This window comes from Larus michahellis, chromosome 10, assembly GCF_964199755.1.
Source record: "Larus michahellis chromosome 10, bLarMic1.1, whole genome shotgun sequence".
In the NCBI taxonomy this organism is placed as follows: domain Eukaryota; kingdom Metazoa; phylum Chordata; class Aves; order Charadriiformes; family Laridae; genus Larus; species Larus michahellis.
Window position 1 is genome coordinate 18,551,969 of NC_133905.1, and position 18,194 is coordinate 18,570,162.

Below are 18,194 nucleotides of genomic sequence, written 5' to 3' on the forward strand. Positions count from 1 at the left end.
ATACTGGAGTAGTTCAGTTCACAAAGAAGCACACACCTGCTTCCTAGCAGAAACTAAGGATGTTTAGGCTTTTTTTTTTTAGCAAGGGCTGGACCAAAGCAGGGCCAGAGCGGAGCAGCAGCAGAGCCCTGAGCCCCTTCTGTCAGCCCTGCCTCTTTGCATGACAAATAAAAACAATTCCACACCACAAAGGCCCTTTTGTCCGTAAAACTGCCGTGTACCAAACCTCAGTTATTTAAGTAACGGAAAAAAAAAAAAAAAGAGAAAAAAAAAAGAGGCAAAGTTTGTTAATAAACCACGGTTTACAAACAACGCCACAGCCAAAGTCTTCAGAGGCTGATGACTTGGTTGGCTGCACCTCAAAATATGGAAAGCCATTAACTCATACAACAGATGGCCTGATGCAGCATTGGCCTTGTAAGAAAAAAAAAAAAAAAAATACAGTGACATTTTTAAGCTTCCCTTCAAGAAGAATATACGGAATATAAACGCTCCTTGGAACCACAACGTTTAAAAGACGGGGGGGGGGGGGCGAAGAAAAACAAAACCAACCCAACAAAAGCCCCTGAGAAGACAATGTTCTTCCCACACGGCTTTGTCGCCTTCCGTCGGGCACAGACCCGCCAGCTTCGGGGTCTTCTGCCTCCCCTGGCGCTCCGGGGGGTCTCACCCACAGACCCGCCGGTGGTCCCCACCACATCGCCCCCGGCCCGGGGGCAACCTTTCCGCGAGCCTTTCGCACCAGAGGCGAGAGGCGCCTTAAAGCCCCGGCAAAGGGCTTGGAGCTCAGCGGGGGTCGACAAGGGCGGCGGCGCCCTACCGCCTTTCCTCACACCCCGACCCCCTTGAGGCCGAGCCGCCCCCGGGGACGGGGCCCGGCTCAACCGAGGAGGAGGAGGAGGAGGAGGGGCCGCTGACAGCTGCCGGGGCTCCGACAGCGCGGCCCGGGCAGACCCCTTCTCCATCCATCCGTCCGTCCCTCCCCGCCGCCCCGCTCACCGCCGCGCTGGGCGCTGTGCCCCGCCGGCAGCCCGTTGTCGTAGGGCTCCCAAGTCTTCTGCAGCGGGTTCTGCGTGAGCTCCCGCGCCGGCGAGGCCGCCGCCGCCGCCATCCTCGCCCGGTTCCCACTGCAGTGGCGGCGGGCGGGGCGGGCACCGCCTCCCAGCCCGGCGGGGGCGAGGCCGCGCCGCCCCCTGAGGCAAGGCCGGGCGCGGGAAGCGGCGGCCCCGACACCCTCCCTGAGGGAAGCGACGGCCCCGCCGCCCCCTGTCCCCGGCCCGATCGGGGCCCTTAGACCCACACGGAGTTCCCCGCCTCGGTTCCTGCCCCGGCTCCCTCAGGGGAGAGGCTCCGTCCCCAGGCCCCGAGGGGGCGGCGGCCTGGCAGGGTGAGCCCGCGTCCCGCAGTTTATTTTTCAAAATGGGGTCTCCACACCAAGCCGAGGGGGGGCTGGCACCGGCCCCAGGCTGGCACCGGCCCCGGGAAAAGCGGTAGGGAAGCGGGGCTGTGCCTGCGGGCGACAAAAACAAGGGGTCGGGGCACAGCCGGGGGTGGCCACTGAGGAGCGGCTGCAGGGAACGCCTCAGAACCGCCTCAGGAGGGGCCTTTTTTAAAGCCTTAAAATTAGCGTGTCCAGGGAGCACGCAACGTGTTTTAAGAAGTCATGCGTTGACTGATGTATTTTTCCAATTATGCTCTATTTTGGCCTGAAGGCTGAATTAATACCGATGCAGAAAACCACAAATAAACAATAGGTTTCTAACATGGCAGGGGGGTTGGAACTAGATGATCTTTAAGGTCTCTTCTAACCCAAACCATTCTATGATCCTGTGATCTTTAGCTCCCAAAAAAGACTACTCAAATTACCCTGGAAAGATCCCGTGGTGCAGTAGGAGCCCTGGTGTGGCTAAACACAGCATCCAGCGCTCTCGCATTTCCACATCACTTTTACAACCCAGAGAAACCCAGCTCATGAACTGGGCTGAACAAAGTCCTAAAAAAAGCTCAATATTTCGTTATTACATGCATCTCTGTCTATTTTACAGAAGATTAACGCAACACACTGAAAAGACAGTAGTAAAGTGCAACATGCACTTTCATTATTATCCACTCTCAAGTACTCGGATGTTACGACACTGGCCTAAATACAAATGCAGGTCAGTACATTATATATATTTTAGATACCAGTAAAACTCTCAGCATCCGAGGATCATTTTTATTTTTTCTTTTCCATTACAAGCTAAACCGTAGCTTTCTAAACAACAGAAAAATCAGTTCTCAGAGACATGTGGTGGGATACCCTGAGGAGAGCTAGCACTGTTTTTCCAAAACCATGTTTGCTTGACCTGCCCTTCCCTCTTTTCAAAGCTGATTTCCTTCTCTTCGAGACTGATTACAAGTTTTCGACTGTCAGCGCCTGCACTATATTTTCACCCTAACATTTTTTTCCTGATTTTGTTTGGAGCTGATAGCCAAAGCAGGGAGGGGCAGAGGGTTTATAGGAGTTACATTACAAGGGTCAGAAAACTAGGAGCGAAGAGAAGGAGTTTTTGAACACTTAAAAGCTTCTTGCTTTCTCCTATTAAGTATGTATTTACTTCCAACAGCTGCCGAAAGAGCTGTGAGCAGGAACAGTCTAATCTGTGTTCCAGGTTAATCCCGGAAGCCCGTCTCCCGTGCGCAGACGGAATATCGCGATGGATGGCTGACTGCAGGGTCGAGTCCAGCATCAGGACGTACCCACCTCACCCTCCCCATGGCGGCGAGGGGATGCAACCGCCAGCACCCTCCAGCTTTCCTCACCGTGCCTCCAAGAAAGCCAGGCAAGCCCACAACAGATGTCATATTAACAGAAACAAGAGATTAACAGGAATGCCGATTTATAAAATGCACTTCTCAGGATTGTTTTGCATATGTTGAGTGGAAAACGTATGAAATCCTTCCAGTCTCTAGAAACAAAGTTCGTACCTCCTTTCTGCAAATCCCCACACTGCACAAGAACTGAAACTCCACCCACACACCTGCCTCGCAGCTGAAAACACGACCTGATGCTGTTCATATAAGAATAGCATTTTTCAGAGGCCTGGAGTGTGAATTACCACATTTCTAAGTCTTGTCCCCCAAGCATGAGACACACCATCAGTGAACTCTCTTCTTGCTCGGGCAGATTTAAAGAAGTGTCACCTGCACGAAGCTTAGGTAAGGGTTTGTCCAGGTGTTTGTAATGACATTAGAGGTGTGCGTGGACACCTGCTAGCCTTTATTTTTGTGAGGTGAAGATTTCAGCTTGATTCATGACAAACTTATGCTATTGTGTTGTTGACCAAACTTATTTAAGGGTTAGTTGCGGGGTTTTTATAACCTCAGTGCAGCAATGGGCTCTTTGAGACACAGAAAAAGCAAATACAGAAATACCATGCCACTCCTGAGGTCTTGTTTCAAAACATGGTTTTCAAGAGCACTACATTCAATTCCTAGAAAAAGACAGAACAAATAAACATTGCTCATTCAATTCCAAATAAATGATAGAGATCACCACCTGCACAATCACATTGTCATCAACCACTGTCCTACTGCAAAGGCGAGAGAAGCAGGGCTGGTTCCCGCAGGTGAAGTGCTGGAGACTGGGCTCTGTTTGCTACAGGGAAACCACAAATAAGCCTTTACTCCTTGGAAGGCTTTTTACGCAAAGCTTTTGCTCTCAGGGCCACGCTGAGCAGAAAGCTTACCTGAAAACGCACCCCTCTGCAGAGGCAAAGCGTCAAGGGGAAAGGCAGTCGTGGAAAATGAACTGCTGCACAGAAACAGAACGTGCTTGAGCCAAATAACAGAGTTATTCTTTTCAAATGAGTGACTGACAAGACAGGAAACTCTCATGGTTTAATGCATACAGCAAGGGGTAATTATTTCTGAGTCAGGTACAAATAAAAGAGACTGAACCAAGGCTTCTGCTTGATCATACAGAAACCCTACTTTGTACATCATCTGTATCGTGTGGTAACCATATGATACAAGTTCCACAATATCTGCAACTCACTTTCACGTATCTCATTTCCCTAGTAAAGATACCACTTTACAGCCTGACAGCCTGTAAAATATCCATAAATCACCCAACATCTCTCCCTCCTGTCTTCCCACCATCTCTCCGGCAGCACCAGGCTCACTACTTGGAATAAGAAAAGAAGACTTTCCGGTCCTCTGGGTGCCAACGCCCTCGCCGCACAGAGCACAGCAGATACAGCTCACACAAAAAAAAAACCAGTTCACACAAAAAAACAAGCCCTTCTGCAGTGCAGGAGATTCAACAGATACCTGTGAAATGACTAAAGGGTACACAGACACAGCCAGAGGTCACAATGCCAGTTTCTCTAAGCAGGATGGCTGCGGAGTCGTCCCCACGCTGTGCCAAGCCCCAAGATCAAGCATGTGAGATGTTTCATAGAATCACAGAATCATCTAGGTTGGAAGGGACCTTTCAGATTGAGTCCAACCATTAACCCAGCACTGCCACGTCCACCACTAAACCATGTCCCTCAGCACCACATTTGCCCATCTTTTAAATACCTCCAGGGATGGTGCCTCAACCACTTCCCTGGGCAGCCTGTTCCAATGTTTGATAACCCTTTTGGTGAAGAAATTTTTCCTAATATCCAATCTAAACCTTCCCTGGTGCAACTTGAGGCCGTTTCCTCTTGGCTTCTCACCTGTTACTTGGGAGAAGAGACCGACCCCCCCAGCTACCCCCTCCTTTCAGGGAGCTGTGGAGAGCGAGAAGGTCTCCCCTCGGCCTCCTTTTCTCCAGGCTGAACACCCCCAGCTCCCTCAGCCGCTCCTCACAGGACTTGTGCTCCAGACCCCTCACCAGCTCCGTTGCCCTTCTCTGGACATGCTCCAGCCCCCCAGTGTCTCTCTTGTAGCGAGGGGCCCAAAACTGGACACAGCACTCGAGGTGGGGCCTCCCCCCAGTGCCGAGCGCAGGGGAACGATCACTGCCCTAGTCCTGCTGGCCACGCTATTCCTGACACGGGCCAGGATGCTGTTGGCTGCCTTGGCCACCTGGGCACACTGCTGGCTCGGTTGACAGCCGGCTGTCAACCAACACCCCCAGGTCCTTTTCCCCCGGGCAGCTCTCCAGCCACTCTGCCCCAAGCCTGTAGCACTGCATGGGGTTGTTGTGACCCAAGTGCTGGACCTGGCACTTGGCCTTGGTGAACCTCACACCACTGGCCTGGGCCCGTCCATCCAGCCCGTGCCAGCCCTGACCAGACTACGACAATATCCTGACCCTGTTCTCGTGGCAAAGCACAAGGAAGCTTTTTCTGGGAAGTTCCTGAAACACAGAGGACGATTTTCAAGATAAAAAGCTGCTAAAGCAGAAGCTTCCCATTGCCCCCCTTTGACCGCCGGCGTTTACGGCAGCGGCGTGTGATGTCAGCCGGGAGGGACGGAGCGGCTCAAACCACCAACGCTCGGGAGCGTTCCGAGCCGTCACCCCGTGCCCTTGCGAAACGCCGCACAAACCGGAGATGTCTACGGGGACTGGGAGCCGAGGCCGTCACTGCCCCCACCGGGTCCCGTCCGAGGCCTCCCCTTGCTGGGGGAGCCCCGCCGAGACCCCCCCGCCCGGCGCTCGGCGGGCAGCAGGACGCCGGGGCTCCGGCCGCGCCCGCCAGGTGGCGCCCTGGCACCGCCCGCGGCCGCTCCGGGGGCGCCCCCTGGCGGCCGGTCTCAGGCACCGGGGGGTTGGGGACACCGGAGCCGGGGTCTGCAGGGGCTTCGGGCGCTGCGAGGTGGAAGCTCGTTTAAGCACGGCGAGGTGCAGCAGCTGGCCTGTACCCAGGCTATCCCCCTGGAAAAATTAACTCCTGCGCTTTTACAGCTCCGAAACGTACAGCTAAGTGACGCTGTAAACACTGCACCAGCAGATAGCGAAGCTTCACAGAACGCTAGCGTTAAAATACACCAACTCTCGGCTTTTAGGCACCCAAGGTAGACTCAGAGGTTACAGAAAGCGACAGGGAAGAAGAGTTTATCTACTAATCCTGAGTTATTTTCTCAACCACATGAAAAAACATAAATTAGTGGAGGGGGGAAGGGGGAAAGTCCATACTCAAAACTAAATATCCCCATTTCTTTCTAGATACTAAACACCAACAACTTACATTTCCTCATTAACCCATTTCTCTAAAGCAATTCTCTTACCACAATGCCATGAAGTAAATTTTGTATCCCTGTATTCATATCATAGAATAGAATGGTTTAGGTTGGAAGGGACCTTAAAGATCATCTAGTTCCACCTTAAGATCATCTAAAGTTCCAGCCCCCCTGCGCTGGGCAGGGACACTTTTCACTAGACCAGGTTGCTCAAAGCCCCATCCAACCTGGCCTTGAACGCTTCTAGGTGTCAAAATTATCAGCTATTTACTTGTCACTGAGAAAACAAATAGTATCCGACCTCTACGCACACAATTGGCAATAAACAGCTGGCAAAAACCTAAATCCAGGTGTTATCTATTGTAAACCAGCAGGTTACTCTTCCAGCTAGAAGTAACAAGCAGGAATTTGTTTAAATTATAACATCTTAAAAATAAGTATCTACATTTCCTACATATTGCAATGGCAAGAGGAAGAGACAGAGTCCTTATTCCTCATCTAAGAAGGTATCTAGTGATGGCATATGCGCCCCCACACCCCAGCTCACAGCTCCAAAAGACTTCAGCCACATAGCACATCAGCAGCTTAGTTTCAGCACAGTTTAAGGAGGCACAGAGGAACGCAGAATTTGCAAAGATCATTAAGGATGAATGTTATTCAAGAAACACAGATGCACACCAGCACAGTCTTCAGCCACGCACATATTTTATGTATCCAGCTTCAACATCCAACCAACGGTCCCCGTGTCCACATGGACCAGATCACTCTGACCAGCTAACTGGCAGCCTGCTATGCTGCATCACAATATTTGTATAAAGCATACAGGATAATTCCTATTGAAGTTATAATTGATTTTGTCTTTTAATGAAAAAAAAAATAAATGTCAGGTATACCTTCAACAGGCTCGTGGTAGTCCTTCATTGGTCAAAATCTGTGCAGCTGGAAGCATCACCTGAGGACAGCCAGCAACAGCTATCTAATATACAAGGCAGTTACAACACCACGAGCCAATTAGAAGGGATGGTGACAAAATGTACAACTATGCTTCACCCTTTTTGTTCACAAGGAACAACACTCCAACATTTCAAAACTGGATCTCGGGTGGAATGGGAGAGATTTCTCCCCACACACTTCATACGCTGTCGTGCTGATTTTTTTCATTTTGACCAAGCATTTGTTACAGTGCTCTTACATGGTGAAAAGCTGCAGCTTCTGGGTAACAACAACATCCAAAAATTTACAACTGCACTGAGTTTCCACAGTAATGACCAAAACTACTGTGGAGCAGATGGGACACTTAGCCTGTTCGATCACATCTTTTATTACATTACCACCTCAGCAGGGGACAGAATGCTCCCTCCCCCAGGTAATTCTCATGTTCCTGAAGTACAGATCAAGCCTGGCAGGTTTTTCCTCACTGTGGAAGAGCAGTTCTTAACAACCAGCCTAAAAGACAGTGTCTGTCTACTAGGTATGTTGTCACCTTTGTAAGGCAAGCAGTAACTCAACTTTGCTCTTCAATTGCCAAGGAAACCTAGGGATAAAGGACGGTGCACTAGCAACCGAAAAGGTGGCTCTCTCCTTCCCAGGCTTTTCCTGAGCTCCTAGATGATGACAGATGATGCCTTGGGAACAGTCATCCTACAGAAGAGATGCCTCACAAGTTAAAAAACTTCTCACACAACTTCCCACAGAGAACAGAACAAGTTCCTTCCCATTAAGAGCTTTGCATGCACAATGAGCAATCAGGGAAGAGAGATGTAATACTATATTAGCAAAATAACATGCATTGATTCATACCTTCTCGGCTCAGTTTCTCAGGACTTTTTGTTACGTCAACTTGTTAACTGACAATTTCCCATCTCCTCAAGACTGCCTATGGTCTTCTCCTCAACCAAAAGTACCATCCTTTTTGTTTTCCCACTCAGCCTAATATCCCAGTAGTCAAACCAACAAAAATGACAAATAGCCCACTAAGTCCCCAAAAATTTCAAGCAGCCCACATGACAAGTTCAGCAGGTTCCCCATACCATCTTCACACATCCCCCTATTAAGGACTTGATTCAAAACCAACTGAAATCACAAGGATCAGGCCTTGTGATACATGGCCCTAGCACTTACTCCACTTCTGAGCAACAAGGAAGTTTATTACTGGCACCATCCACTCCATATCCTATTTCCTATCACTGCCTAAAGGGAAAAAGTTCCAGTTGTTTTGAAGTACACTGCTACCTCAAAGACAAGCAAAGCCATTAAGGATTCAGAACTAAAAAAGAATCTGCCCTCAGCAACAAAACCTTTAGAAGTTATTTTGTAAGAGTTCATTTTACTACTAGACTTCCTGGCTACAGATCAATCTACTAAAAAGAGATTCAAAAAAAAAAAAAAAACAACATACATAATCATGCTTTATATAAGAATAAGCTACTACTAAGAACAAGAAATCTCTTCAGTGCTAATTGGGGAACAGATTTAAACAACATCCAAGATCCCACAAAGACGTATAAATACGTGATAGTTATTCATTGTGCATGCAAAACAACGATGCATCCCTTACAGCAGTGCTTACATGTGGCTTGATACCAGCACAGTTATGTTTTCAAAACCATGACGACCTACTGACCAGGAAACAAACCCTAGCTATATATAGCTATATAGGGGGTGTATGGTAAGAATTGTACTGATAAATTCTTGCATGGCTTTCTACAGAACCCACGTGTTGTACGCACGTAAAACCTATCAGACAGTCTAAGATTACCTGGAGAGACGCAGGTTATCAGCAGAACATCATCCCACCACCATGTGGATTGCATGAGAATCCCTGAGCATAAACCGAGATTCACACAGACAGTATTAACAACTAAAAAAAAACAAAACCAAAGCACCTTGCTACACTGTCACTTTGTTCTTTATCTTTACGTGAACCATTCTTGAAAGCTTGGCCATTCAGAGTACTTTTATTATTTCTAAATATATAAAGATGTTAGTTTAGATGTTTATCACGTTTCAGAAGAAGTAATCGCTCTATTTTAAACATGGGAGAAACCTAACGTCTGGAGATAAACCCTATCAATGAGATGCCATTGGTCTCATGCAAGGAAGTTTCCTGTGTTAAGTCTAAAATGAGGCATGGATTTGAGGCTGGTCTGCATCAACCGTGTTTATTAAATCTAAAGGATAAATCACTAACTCTTTACATCCCCAGTCCAAGCAGCCACCTCCCACCTTCACCTCTGAGAGAACATTGAAATTATGTCCTTGAAAAATAAGCCAGACCCTCAAGTGGTGCTTCCAGGTATTGCTTAAGATTATTTCCGTTGTCACAACATTAAGCAACATTTTCAATCTTCCTGTTACAGCACAACATAAAGGAAAGATGGCATCCATTATTCATGCTTTCTGAGCGCAACCTAGTGTTAAAAAACCCTTTGTAGCTTACTGTATATCAGGGACATCAAACTATTTACATGAGGGGGGCGTGTGCTTCTAAGAAGTGCAGAAAAAGGACATTAAAATACATGTCATTTGCACAAATTGCCTATTTACAGTCATGGGTCTAGAGGCTAACTGAAAATAGAAAATACTGAGTTTCCAAGATGGTTAAGGCTACCGAGGACAGTCGTTCCTACACATTGCTCTGGTAGGATCCAATCTTGTTACTACAGCAACAGCACGTACAGCCTTGCACAACCTCTGGACAGCAGGTGGGTGTACCCTGATACGCGCTCCTCTTCCTTGGAAGTGCAATACATCAGCGACTCCGCTTATCCACTGCTGCATCAGTTACCTGGAACCTGAGATACAACCCAGGGAATCCAAGGCTTGACAGATTTGTAATATTTCAAAGGAAAGCAAAACATACTTGCACCCACTAGGATGTTTGTCTTTGTGTCTATCGAACCTGCATAAAAGCAATCTCTATTAAGCAGTCTGAAAGTGTCTCTATCACCTTAAAATTCTCTGTTCTTTTCCAGTCACATAAACTTATGAGAAAAACCTTCCCAATTCCGAATCTGGGGTTGCTGTTGCAAGTAAGAATACAGCTAAAAGGAACGTGAGGAAAGGATTAGCAATTTTGAATAAAAGAAACCCCTCCTCCAGGCTGAAAAGTTGATTAATTACGCTAACTTATAACTAGTTTTATAGTAGATATTTTATTTACATTAGATATTTTATAACGTATACATATCCTTTGTCCTTTCATTCAGCTAGGATGCCATGAATCCCACTTGTTTCTAACAGCTAGAGCTGGGCTGCTAAATATAAAAGAAAACCCAACAGAACAAGGGCAGCTGCCTTCTCAGAGTGGAACTAAAATACTTAATGCTATCTTTAAAACCAAGCGCTATCAACTGACTTCAGAAGTAGAATTTCTCAGGACAGCCACTTTAAAGCAAAACATCTGTTAAATGTCATTACATGCATTAGGAAAGTTGCCTGATGAGCTACAAACGGAGAAATATATTGACAATAAAGAAATGCAGAATTTGCGTGTCATCCAAATGCAGTAAAACAAACAAATTCAACAAAAATCATGAAGGCTTTGGGATGAAGCCACCTATCAGGTGTCAGCATGTTAAAAGACAAGAGATAAAGAGAACGTAGGAAGCACCATCAGGGGGTTGGGGCCTGACATATTGAATGACTACTGATGGAGAAATCAAAGAGAAAAAGACGAGGGGGAAGACAGCCGCTGGACCGGGTGACAAACCGTCAGGGGTGTAAAATGCATCTGTGAGTCATCAGCATATAATAGAAGTTGAAGCCATGAGAACGCCTGAAATAGGGCATGGGGCAACAAGAGCAAGGCAAGGTCAAGTTGTGGGAGGAGGAGGAAACACCGGACGGGGAAGGGGGAAAGAGTATCATGAAAGAAAAAACAACAACAATTTGTTAGAATATGCAGTGACTCTGCAGAGAGGTGAGGCAGAATAAGGAACAAGACAGGGGTCCAAACATTTCAGTGACATAAATAAATAGACAGAAGCACCCAAAATAGGCTGAGTTCAGGAGAGGCTGAGGAGGAAGTTATACAACCTCACGTTGTAAGAGGGACCAGCCTTGGCTGAGAGAGAGAACAAACACAGAAAATGGGGGGTCAGGAGCTAAAGGTCCAACAGAGTTTAGTACTCCAGCATATATTAGCGTATGGGATAAGTAGGTCATTAAGGAAAAAGCCCATGGCAACGGAAGCAAGAGCCAACAAGTTAATGGGGCAGTGATTGAGCCCCCAGTCCTCTACACGCACCTACAGTTATACTTGGTTTCATGCATGTCCCGTAGGCAACAGAGACAGAAAAGCTGGTTTTTGACAGTAAAGAATAAATCCCTCTGGAAAGCCAGCATGGAAAACTGACACTGACACAAGGAGGAAAAAAACTCATGGCATATGTGACGCCAGCTGCCTCTGGAAATAGTCTTAATCTTATGAAAAAGAAGCATATTCATCCAAATAAAAAATACAAGCAAACTAGAGCAAAGCTTCTCAGAAGCTACTGATGAATGAATTTATAATAAAAGCAAAATTAATCTTAATTTGCCAAACTGCAATGGTGTTTAGTGTCGTCTAAAACCTAGCACTGAAGGGGGAAAAAAAACACAGGACAGACATACAGAGATCCAAATCACTGGTGAATCTCAGCCTTTGTAGCCTCCAGGGCAGATTTCTCATTTTCTGTGTATTTTGCAAGTACAGCTAGATGGCTTATCATCTTCCTGAGAATAACAGGATCAATATGTAGATGAGGAAGCTTAATAAGGATAATAAAATTACGATAGCCAAAATAATCTAATTTATAGAGTGCGCACAGGCTACACAACACAAATGCTACAAATAAAAGCTCTTGCAAGGGGAAACATTTACCAAGTTAGAGTCGCCAGCATCATATTAGCAAAGAAACATTCTCTTTTTTTTTTTTTTAAACAAAACCCCTGAATTTTCTTTCTACTCCTTACAATAACTTTGTTTCAGCACAAGTCTCCCTAGAGAAAATAAATTGTAAGAAATGATTCAGATGTACAAAAGGCCATACTCCATCACATAGAGCGTGTGTGAGAACCTTTGGCACCAGAATGTGTAAATACACATTCAGACACTCGAATATAAATTGACAGCAAAACAATATACAGGATATAAAGATGTAAAACAAACAAACAAACAAAAAGAAAAGAATCAAAAGCAAGTAAGGACACCAGCCCTTACGCTTGCCAGGTCCAGTGAAAAACCAGCTGTCCAGGCTTGGTGGCTCTGGCCACCGCATGGTGGGTTGGTCTGTGTCCTCCTCGGGTCTCCCCTCACCACCAAGGACATCTAAAGTCATTGACTGACTTGACCCTTACTTGACACAGGACAGAGGTCTCAAAAACATTGGTCTACATTTTAGTGAACACCAGCTACCAAGAGAGAAAAGCTGCCTTGCCACTGCTCCCACTACACAAAGTGCTTCAGCCTGTCCCATCGGACACGAGATTGCCACTGGATGAGCCCAAGTCCTTGGAACTGACCTCACCTGGGGAAGAAAAAAAAGCAATTGCAACCCCAAGACCTAAATCCGTGGGAGACATCTGTCACGGTTTAACCACAACATCTCTTCCAGAACCGCTTGAATTTTAAGTTCCTGTATTCTAATCCCCAAACAAAGCAATTCTCAGAATAAAAATAATAATAAAAATGCAGCTAGATCAATCTCCTACAAACAATGAGTAATGACTTCAGCTGTAGCAGCAGTGCTTGTTTCCTCCACAGCAAGGGCTGCCTTTTTCCCCCCTTCCTCCTCTGCCCCATCCATCTGCCTCTCACAAGCCATCTGAAATTTTTTAATTGCAAGAGGTCACGAACCCCTGAAATCTCCCCATTGTTTTGGGGAAACCAGTTTTACACTGGTAACAGAAAAACTACAAAGCTCTTCTATTTTTTCCCTCCTTAATGCAGAAGGTAAATGTTGCAGAGCTCCATGCTTAAGAATATCCACAGGGTTCCCATGAACAACAAACATTGCCTGTTATTAACCGACAACATCAATTAGATTTCCAGGGATCATAAAAAAACCTTAAAAGGAAGGCAAAGCCAGCCTTAAATCCAAATATTGTTGTGGCAGTGATAACTGGCCGAAGCAGTTTCAGACACATCAAAACAACTCGTGTTTGTTGTGCTCCCCGATTAGTTTATGTCAAAAGGGGTGTGTAGTGTCTGTCATATGAGGCTTTTAACCATAAATAAATCACCACAAATACTTTGTCCCTTGCATCATGTGATTTGAACTACCCGTCGGCAAACTGTATATAATCCAGTCGTGAGGATTTCTTGCTGCTGAAGGAGACCTTCCCATTTAAGCACCGAAAACACAGGCAGGATCCAATCGAGCCTCTGCAGTTCCAGCAGGGACTAACCCAACTAACGAAACGCAGCGCTGCCTGCAGATGGAGAAATCATTCACGTGCGAACCCATTTCAAAAGATGCAACACCACAAGCGGCTTTTCGGAGCAAGGCAGAAATAGCACGTCTAAGTCACTTCTTGGCGTCACCCAACAGCTACGTCCCAGCCCCACAGCGGATCCGCGGCTGTTGTAACTCTAGTTGAGAGGAGAGCAGCTGCAGGGAGCCCAGCGATTCCCGCTGCCGAGGCACAGCGTGCGTGAAGCCAGCTCCTAGACTGTGACACAAAGACTTGACACTATGCAGAAAGAAAAGAAAATTCACATTCCGGAAAATAATTATTTGGGAACAAGTTTTAGGTGGTCAACTTCAGAGTGAAGATGGGAAATAAGAACTTACCCTTTCCTACTCGTGCATGGCCTGTAAACAAGATAGTAACGTACTGAATCATCTGGAAACTAATGCCACACAGTCATTTCAGATATCTAAGTAACCAGTTGTGCTGAAATTATACCGACGCACGCAAATTTAAAGCTGTAACAGGCACATTGTTTCCACAAGGGCACTCATGACAAATCCGTCCCATTTTATTAATAAAACATTACAAAACATCCCTTTTATCCATCACATGGATAGAAGTCAGTCGCAATTATGAGACTCATCCCTTGTGTTCAGGACGTACCGTGGCAGCTACACGCTTAAAGACTTCAGGGTTAATTCTGGTGCGCTGCTTCAGTTCCTTGAACGCTGCAGATGCCAAGAGCCCCCCCCTTCCCCAGCTTCTCAAATGAGAGATGAGTTTGTTTGACAGGATCAAAAAAGCACCTCAAAGGCACTTACAACTGCACTGCATGGGTAAATAAACACATTTCATGCAAAACCACAAACATTGCATCTTTTTGAGCAGACACAAATTCGCAGCCCCGCCACATGACAGTGATTTTACCTAAAACAGCCACATCACACCCAGGAACCACCCGACAGCTACAAGGTCAGTACTTCACCTGGTAATACGTTAAGTACACCTGGAGATCAGCATTCATAATTAGCATGCAATTACAATATTTAGGGCCAGGTTTTGGCAGGCACCCAAGAATAACCAAGCCTGGTTATTAGCCAAGCTGGCCCCACGTGGTGTCTTGTCGGAGTCAGCCAGGCCAGTGCTTCCCCCCCCTGAAACCACCCCTCTGCACAACCAAATCACACCTGAAATAAACCCACCACCTCCGAAAATAACAACCTGTGTGAAGCAGTGTGGGACTGCTTCCCATATCCCCACTTTGACCACCTGATAAAAATTGAGTAAAATCAGGAATCAACTTAAATGACTTCATTTTAGCCACTGGAGAGCCCAACTAGACAGACTAGTGAGTTTGAAGTTCGTTATTCTCTTTCACTCCCTTATACAATTTAATTACTTTGCCTCACACACTCTCAGAGACCACAAGTCAACTGCTATGTCTGCGACAAAAGGTTAACAGACTAATTATTTGACTTAAAATGGGAAAAAAACAGCTTATAGGGAAAACCAGAGCAGACCCAAGGAAGGCAGCGCTTCTCAGACCCACAGCTGGTGCTTCCTCAGTTGTATTTTGAGAATTTTTAGCCTTTCTACTACATTTGCCTTATGACTCTTCCCAAGGGCCTGCCCCACCCAGGGTGTGGGGACGCAAGCTTACACTATATTCAGTAAATTAAAAAAAAAAAAAACAACACACACACACAAAAAAACCCAAAACCCAAAACCCAACACAAAACCAACAAAACCCAAAAAAAAAACATATAGAGTGAGAATGTGAGAGTACCCACCAGGTCACCTCCTTCAGATGAAAGCCGAAATGCTCCCCAGATGTATTATGTTTTCCAGCATTTAAAGTCTAATGTTTACATTTCATCTCACAGAAAAATTCGTGGACGTTACGTGCACAGTTTAAGCCCCAAGGAAACCATGCAACTTCAGTGAGCAATTTAGAACACATCCGTAGTGCTTCGTCAGCAATTAAGATATCATCCGCAAGTTGGATTTACCAAATCTCTTACTCATAAGAGCAGAAGGAACATTGACGCAATCAAATTGAGAAAAATACTGGAGTAACCAGCCTGATTTTTTTTTTTAAATTAGATGGGTGATATATAAAAAAAATAAAGTGCTAAAAGCACTTAATTCAACAACATCCTACTACTGGTAAGGGTTATATTTATAACTTAGTACTTTTTTGTAACAAAATGTCCTATTTCAAAGCCGACCCTTCCTTCAAATGACCTCAAAACAGTTCTGAAACAAAATCCCCCCCGGCGATGCTCTCAGCTTTGTGTCCTCGTCCTGCATAACTATCCCTACACGAATGCTCTCATTAGATGATGCGCCGATTTAAAAGGACCGGGACCTTATGTAAATGGATATTATTGCTTTTAATTGCAGCCATAATTATGGGAGTGCCTCCCAACTGAGTAAGGCCACATTAAGCAAACTTACTGGAAACTTCACAAACTGCTCTGCAACACATTGGATGAGCACCAGGAGTCCCACAAACGGTATTTATTCAGCCCCATCTTCAGCTCTCTGCAGAGCACTACAAAAATCAACTGACCCTATAAGGGATCGCTCTGAGTTGTATTTGGTTTACTATGTTTTTGCCTCATGTTAACTAGTTTCTCTTCAGCATTTAGCAATATAAAATGTTTAATTCAGAATTACTGTTTTTAAAGATTTAAAAATCTTAAAGAATCTTCACATTTCTTCAACATTAACTTTTTTTTTTCCCCCCTCCCCACACTCTGAAGAGCCACAGGAGCACAACGGCACCTGCTACAAGAGACACCACTGAGCCAGGCTACAAGGTGTTGAGAACGAGGAGCGAGAGCCGTATCCATTTGGGCATAGCCAACAAATCACTGCTCATTGAAGACGCCGGCGCAAGCATCGCACACGCAACCCGAAGAACAATGAAGGGTTTTCAGTTCACCCACGGGTAAACGGTGGCCCATCACTGCGTCACAACAGCTTAATTGGGGTGTTCCCCCACCCATAGTCCAGGTGGTTTGGAAACCACCAACCTTACTGAAATCCATTCCCATGCCCTGGGTTGGAGTCAGGCATGGACAAAGTAGGCAGATGCCTACTATAACACTGGCAGAAGCAAATCGATGGCTGTAAACAAGAGCAATTCTCTGAGTCACCAGGCAGGAGCCACGGCCACTCTACACCCAGTGACACCCAATTTTCTACGGCACCAGGCAGCTCAGGGTGCCAGGCCAGGACTCCCCAGTCCCGTTAACACACCCTTGTGCAACACGACTCTTCTTCTGCCTCCGTCCCCGCTTCCCTGTCCTGCCCCACAGCTGCAGGAGAGCCCAGGAAGGCGCCAGGTTTGCCTTCCAGCCTTAGTAATACAATATTCCTGGAAAGGGGGGGAAAAACACCCAAACATAACCAAGACTGAGCCTATGTTTCAAAGTTTTGGTGCCCTTGCGTCAGAGCTGTCATCCTGCATTACACAAAGTGCCTAATGAACACGCCAGGCCCCTCGGTCCCCAGGGAGAGTCAGCCCTTCCCGAGGAAGGGCTCCAACCAGCCAGCAGTCAAATCTCACAGGGAAAGATAAAAAAGATGCAGATTACGTGTTTTTATGGTGTTGCCATTAGGAATAGGAAAGAACAACCAACCGGTTGGATCAGCATTTGCCAAAACACTGATTTTACAGCCTTCCTTGGCCAATGGAAAGCATCGACGCTTGGAGGAGCACAACGTAAATACACCTTCCCACAGACAGTTAAAAAAAATATTAATAAATCCCTCACAGCAAAGCAATTTCCAAAAATAACTCGGAAAGCAAACAAGCACTGGAACGCTACGATTCCCTCTTTCCACACCACATCTCCCCAACCTTCCTCCGCACCGGGCTGTCCCCCACGAAGCCGTGATTCCCCACCGCCCGCGATGCCGGTCACCCTCGCTCCTTGGCGGAGCTGGAAGGGAAAACGCCGACCAGGGCGTCCCACAAAACGCCACCTTCGCCCCTCCAGCCCTGCCCCGACACGCGTGGCACCCTCCGGGGGGGGGGCTGCCCCACGGGAAGGGAAGAACCAACCCCCCCCCGGCGGGCACCCAGCCGAGTGGGGGAGGCAGCGGGAGGCCCCGGCCACCGGGGCTCCTACCTCGGCAGCGCCGGCCCTGCGGGCAGCCGCGGCGGCGGCGGCGGCAGCCCCACATCTGCGGCGGCGCCTGCTCGGCTCCGGCGGAGGACGGCTCGGCCCGGCGGTGTACGGGGAAGCCGCTCGGCGGAGGGTCCTGGCGGCCGCGGAGCCCCGCGGAGCTGCCCGCGGGTGTGCGCGCCCCGCGCGGGGCGGGGCGGAGCGGCGGGGACCGGCCCCGGGCAGCCCCCGCCCCGCCGGGCAGCGCCGCTCCCTCCCGACCGGCAGCGCCGGGATGGACGGACGGACGCGGGGACGGACTCGGGCTCACCTCTGTGGCGGGCGAGCCCGCACGCCCCGCGGCTCGCCCGGTCCCCCCGCGGGGCGACGCGGGCACCGGCTGCCCCGAGCGTGATGCCGGTGCGGGCCCCGCCGTCCCTCCCTCGGTCCCGCCGCTGCTAGCTCCCTACCGGGACTTGCGCCGTTCCTTAGCCTTCTACTCGGCGTTTTATGGTTTGTTTTGGGTTTGTT

The 18,194-nt window shown here is 47.5% G+C and overlaps 1 protein-coding gene across 6 annotated transcripts in view; it reads right to left on the minus strand.

The window, feature by feature from the left end:
• Positions 1–17,871, minus strand: part of LOC141749327 (6-phosphofructo-2-kinase/fructose-2,6-bisphosphatase 4) — a 53,211-nt gene extending 35,340 nt beyond the window's left edge. For 2 of the 6 annotated variants that reach the window (XR_012589318.1, XM_074602683.1), the window contains exon 1: positions 17,688–17,871. Coding sequence is in view for 3 of the 6 variants with exons in the window: in XM_074602683.1 (XP_074458784.1) it covers positions 17,688–17,742 (55 nt within the window). In the remaining 3 variants the exon portion in view is untranslated. Of the gene's footprint in view, positions 1–999; positions 1,164–17,687 lie in introns of those variants that run through there. The other 4 variants (XM_074602682.1, XM_074602686.1, XM_074602685.1 and 1 more) reach the window with 3 other exon arrangements.
• Between the last annotated feature and the right edge of the window lie 323 nt (positions 17,872–18,194).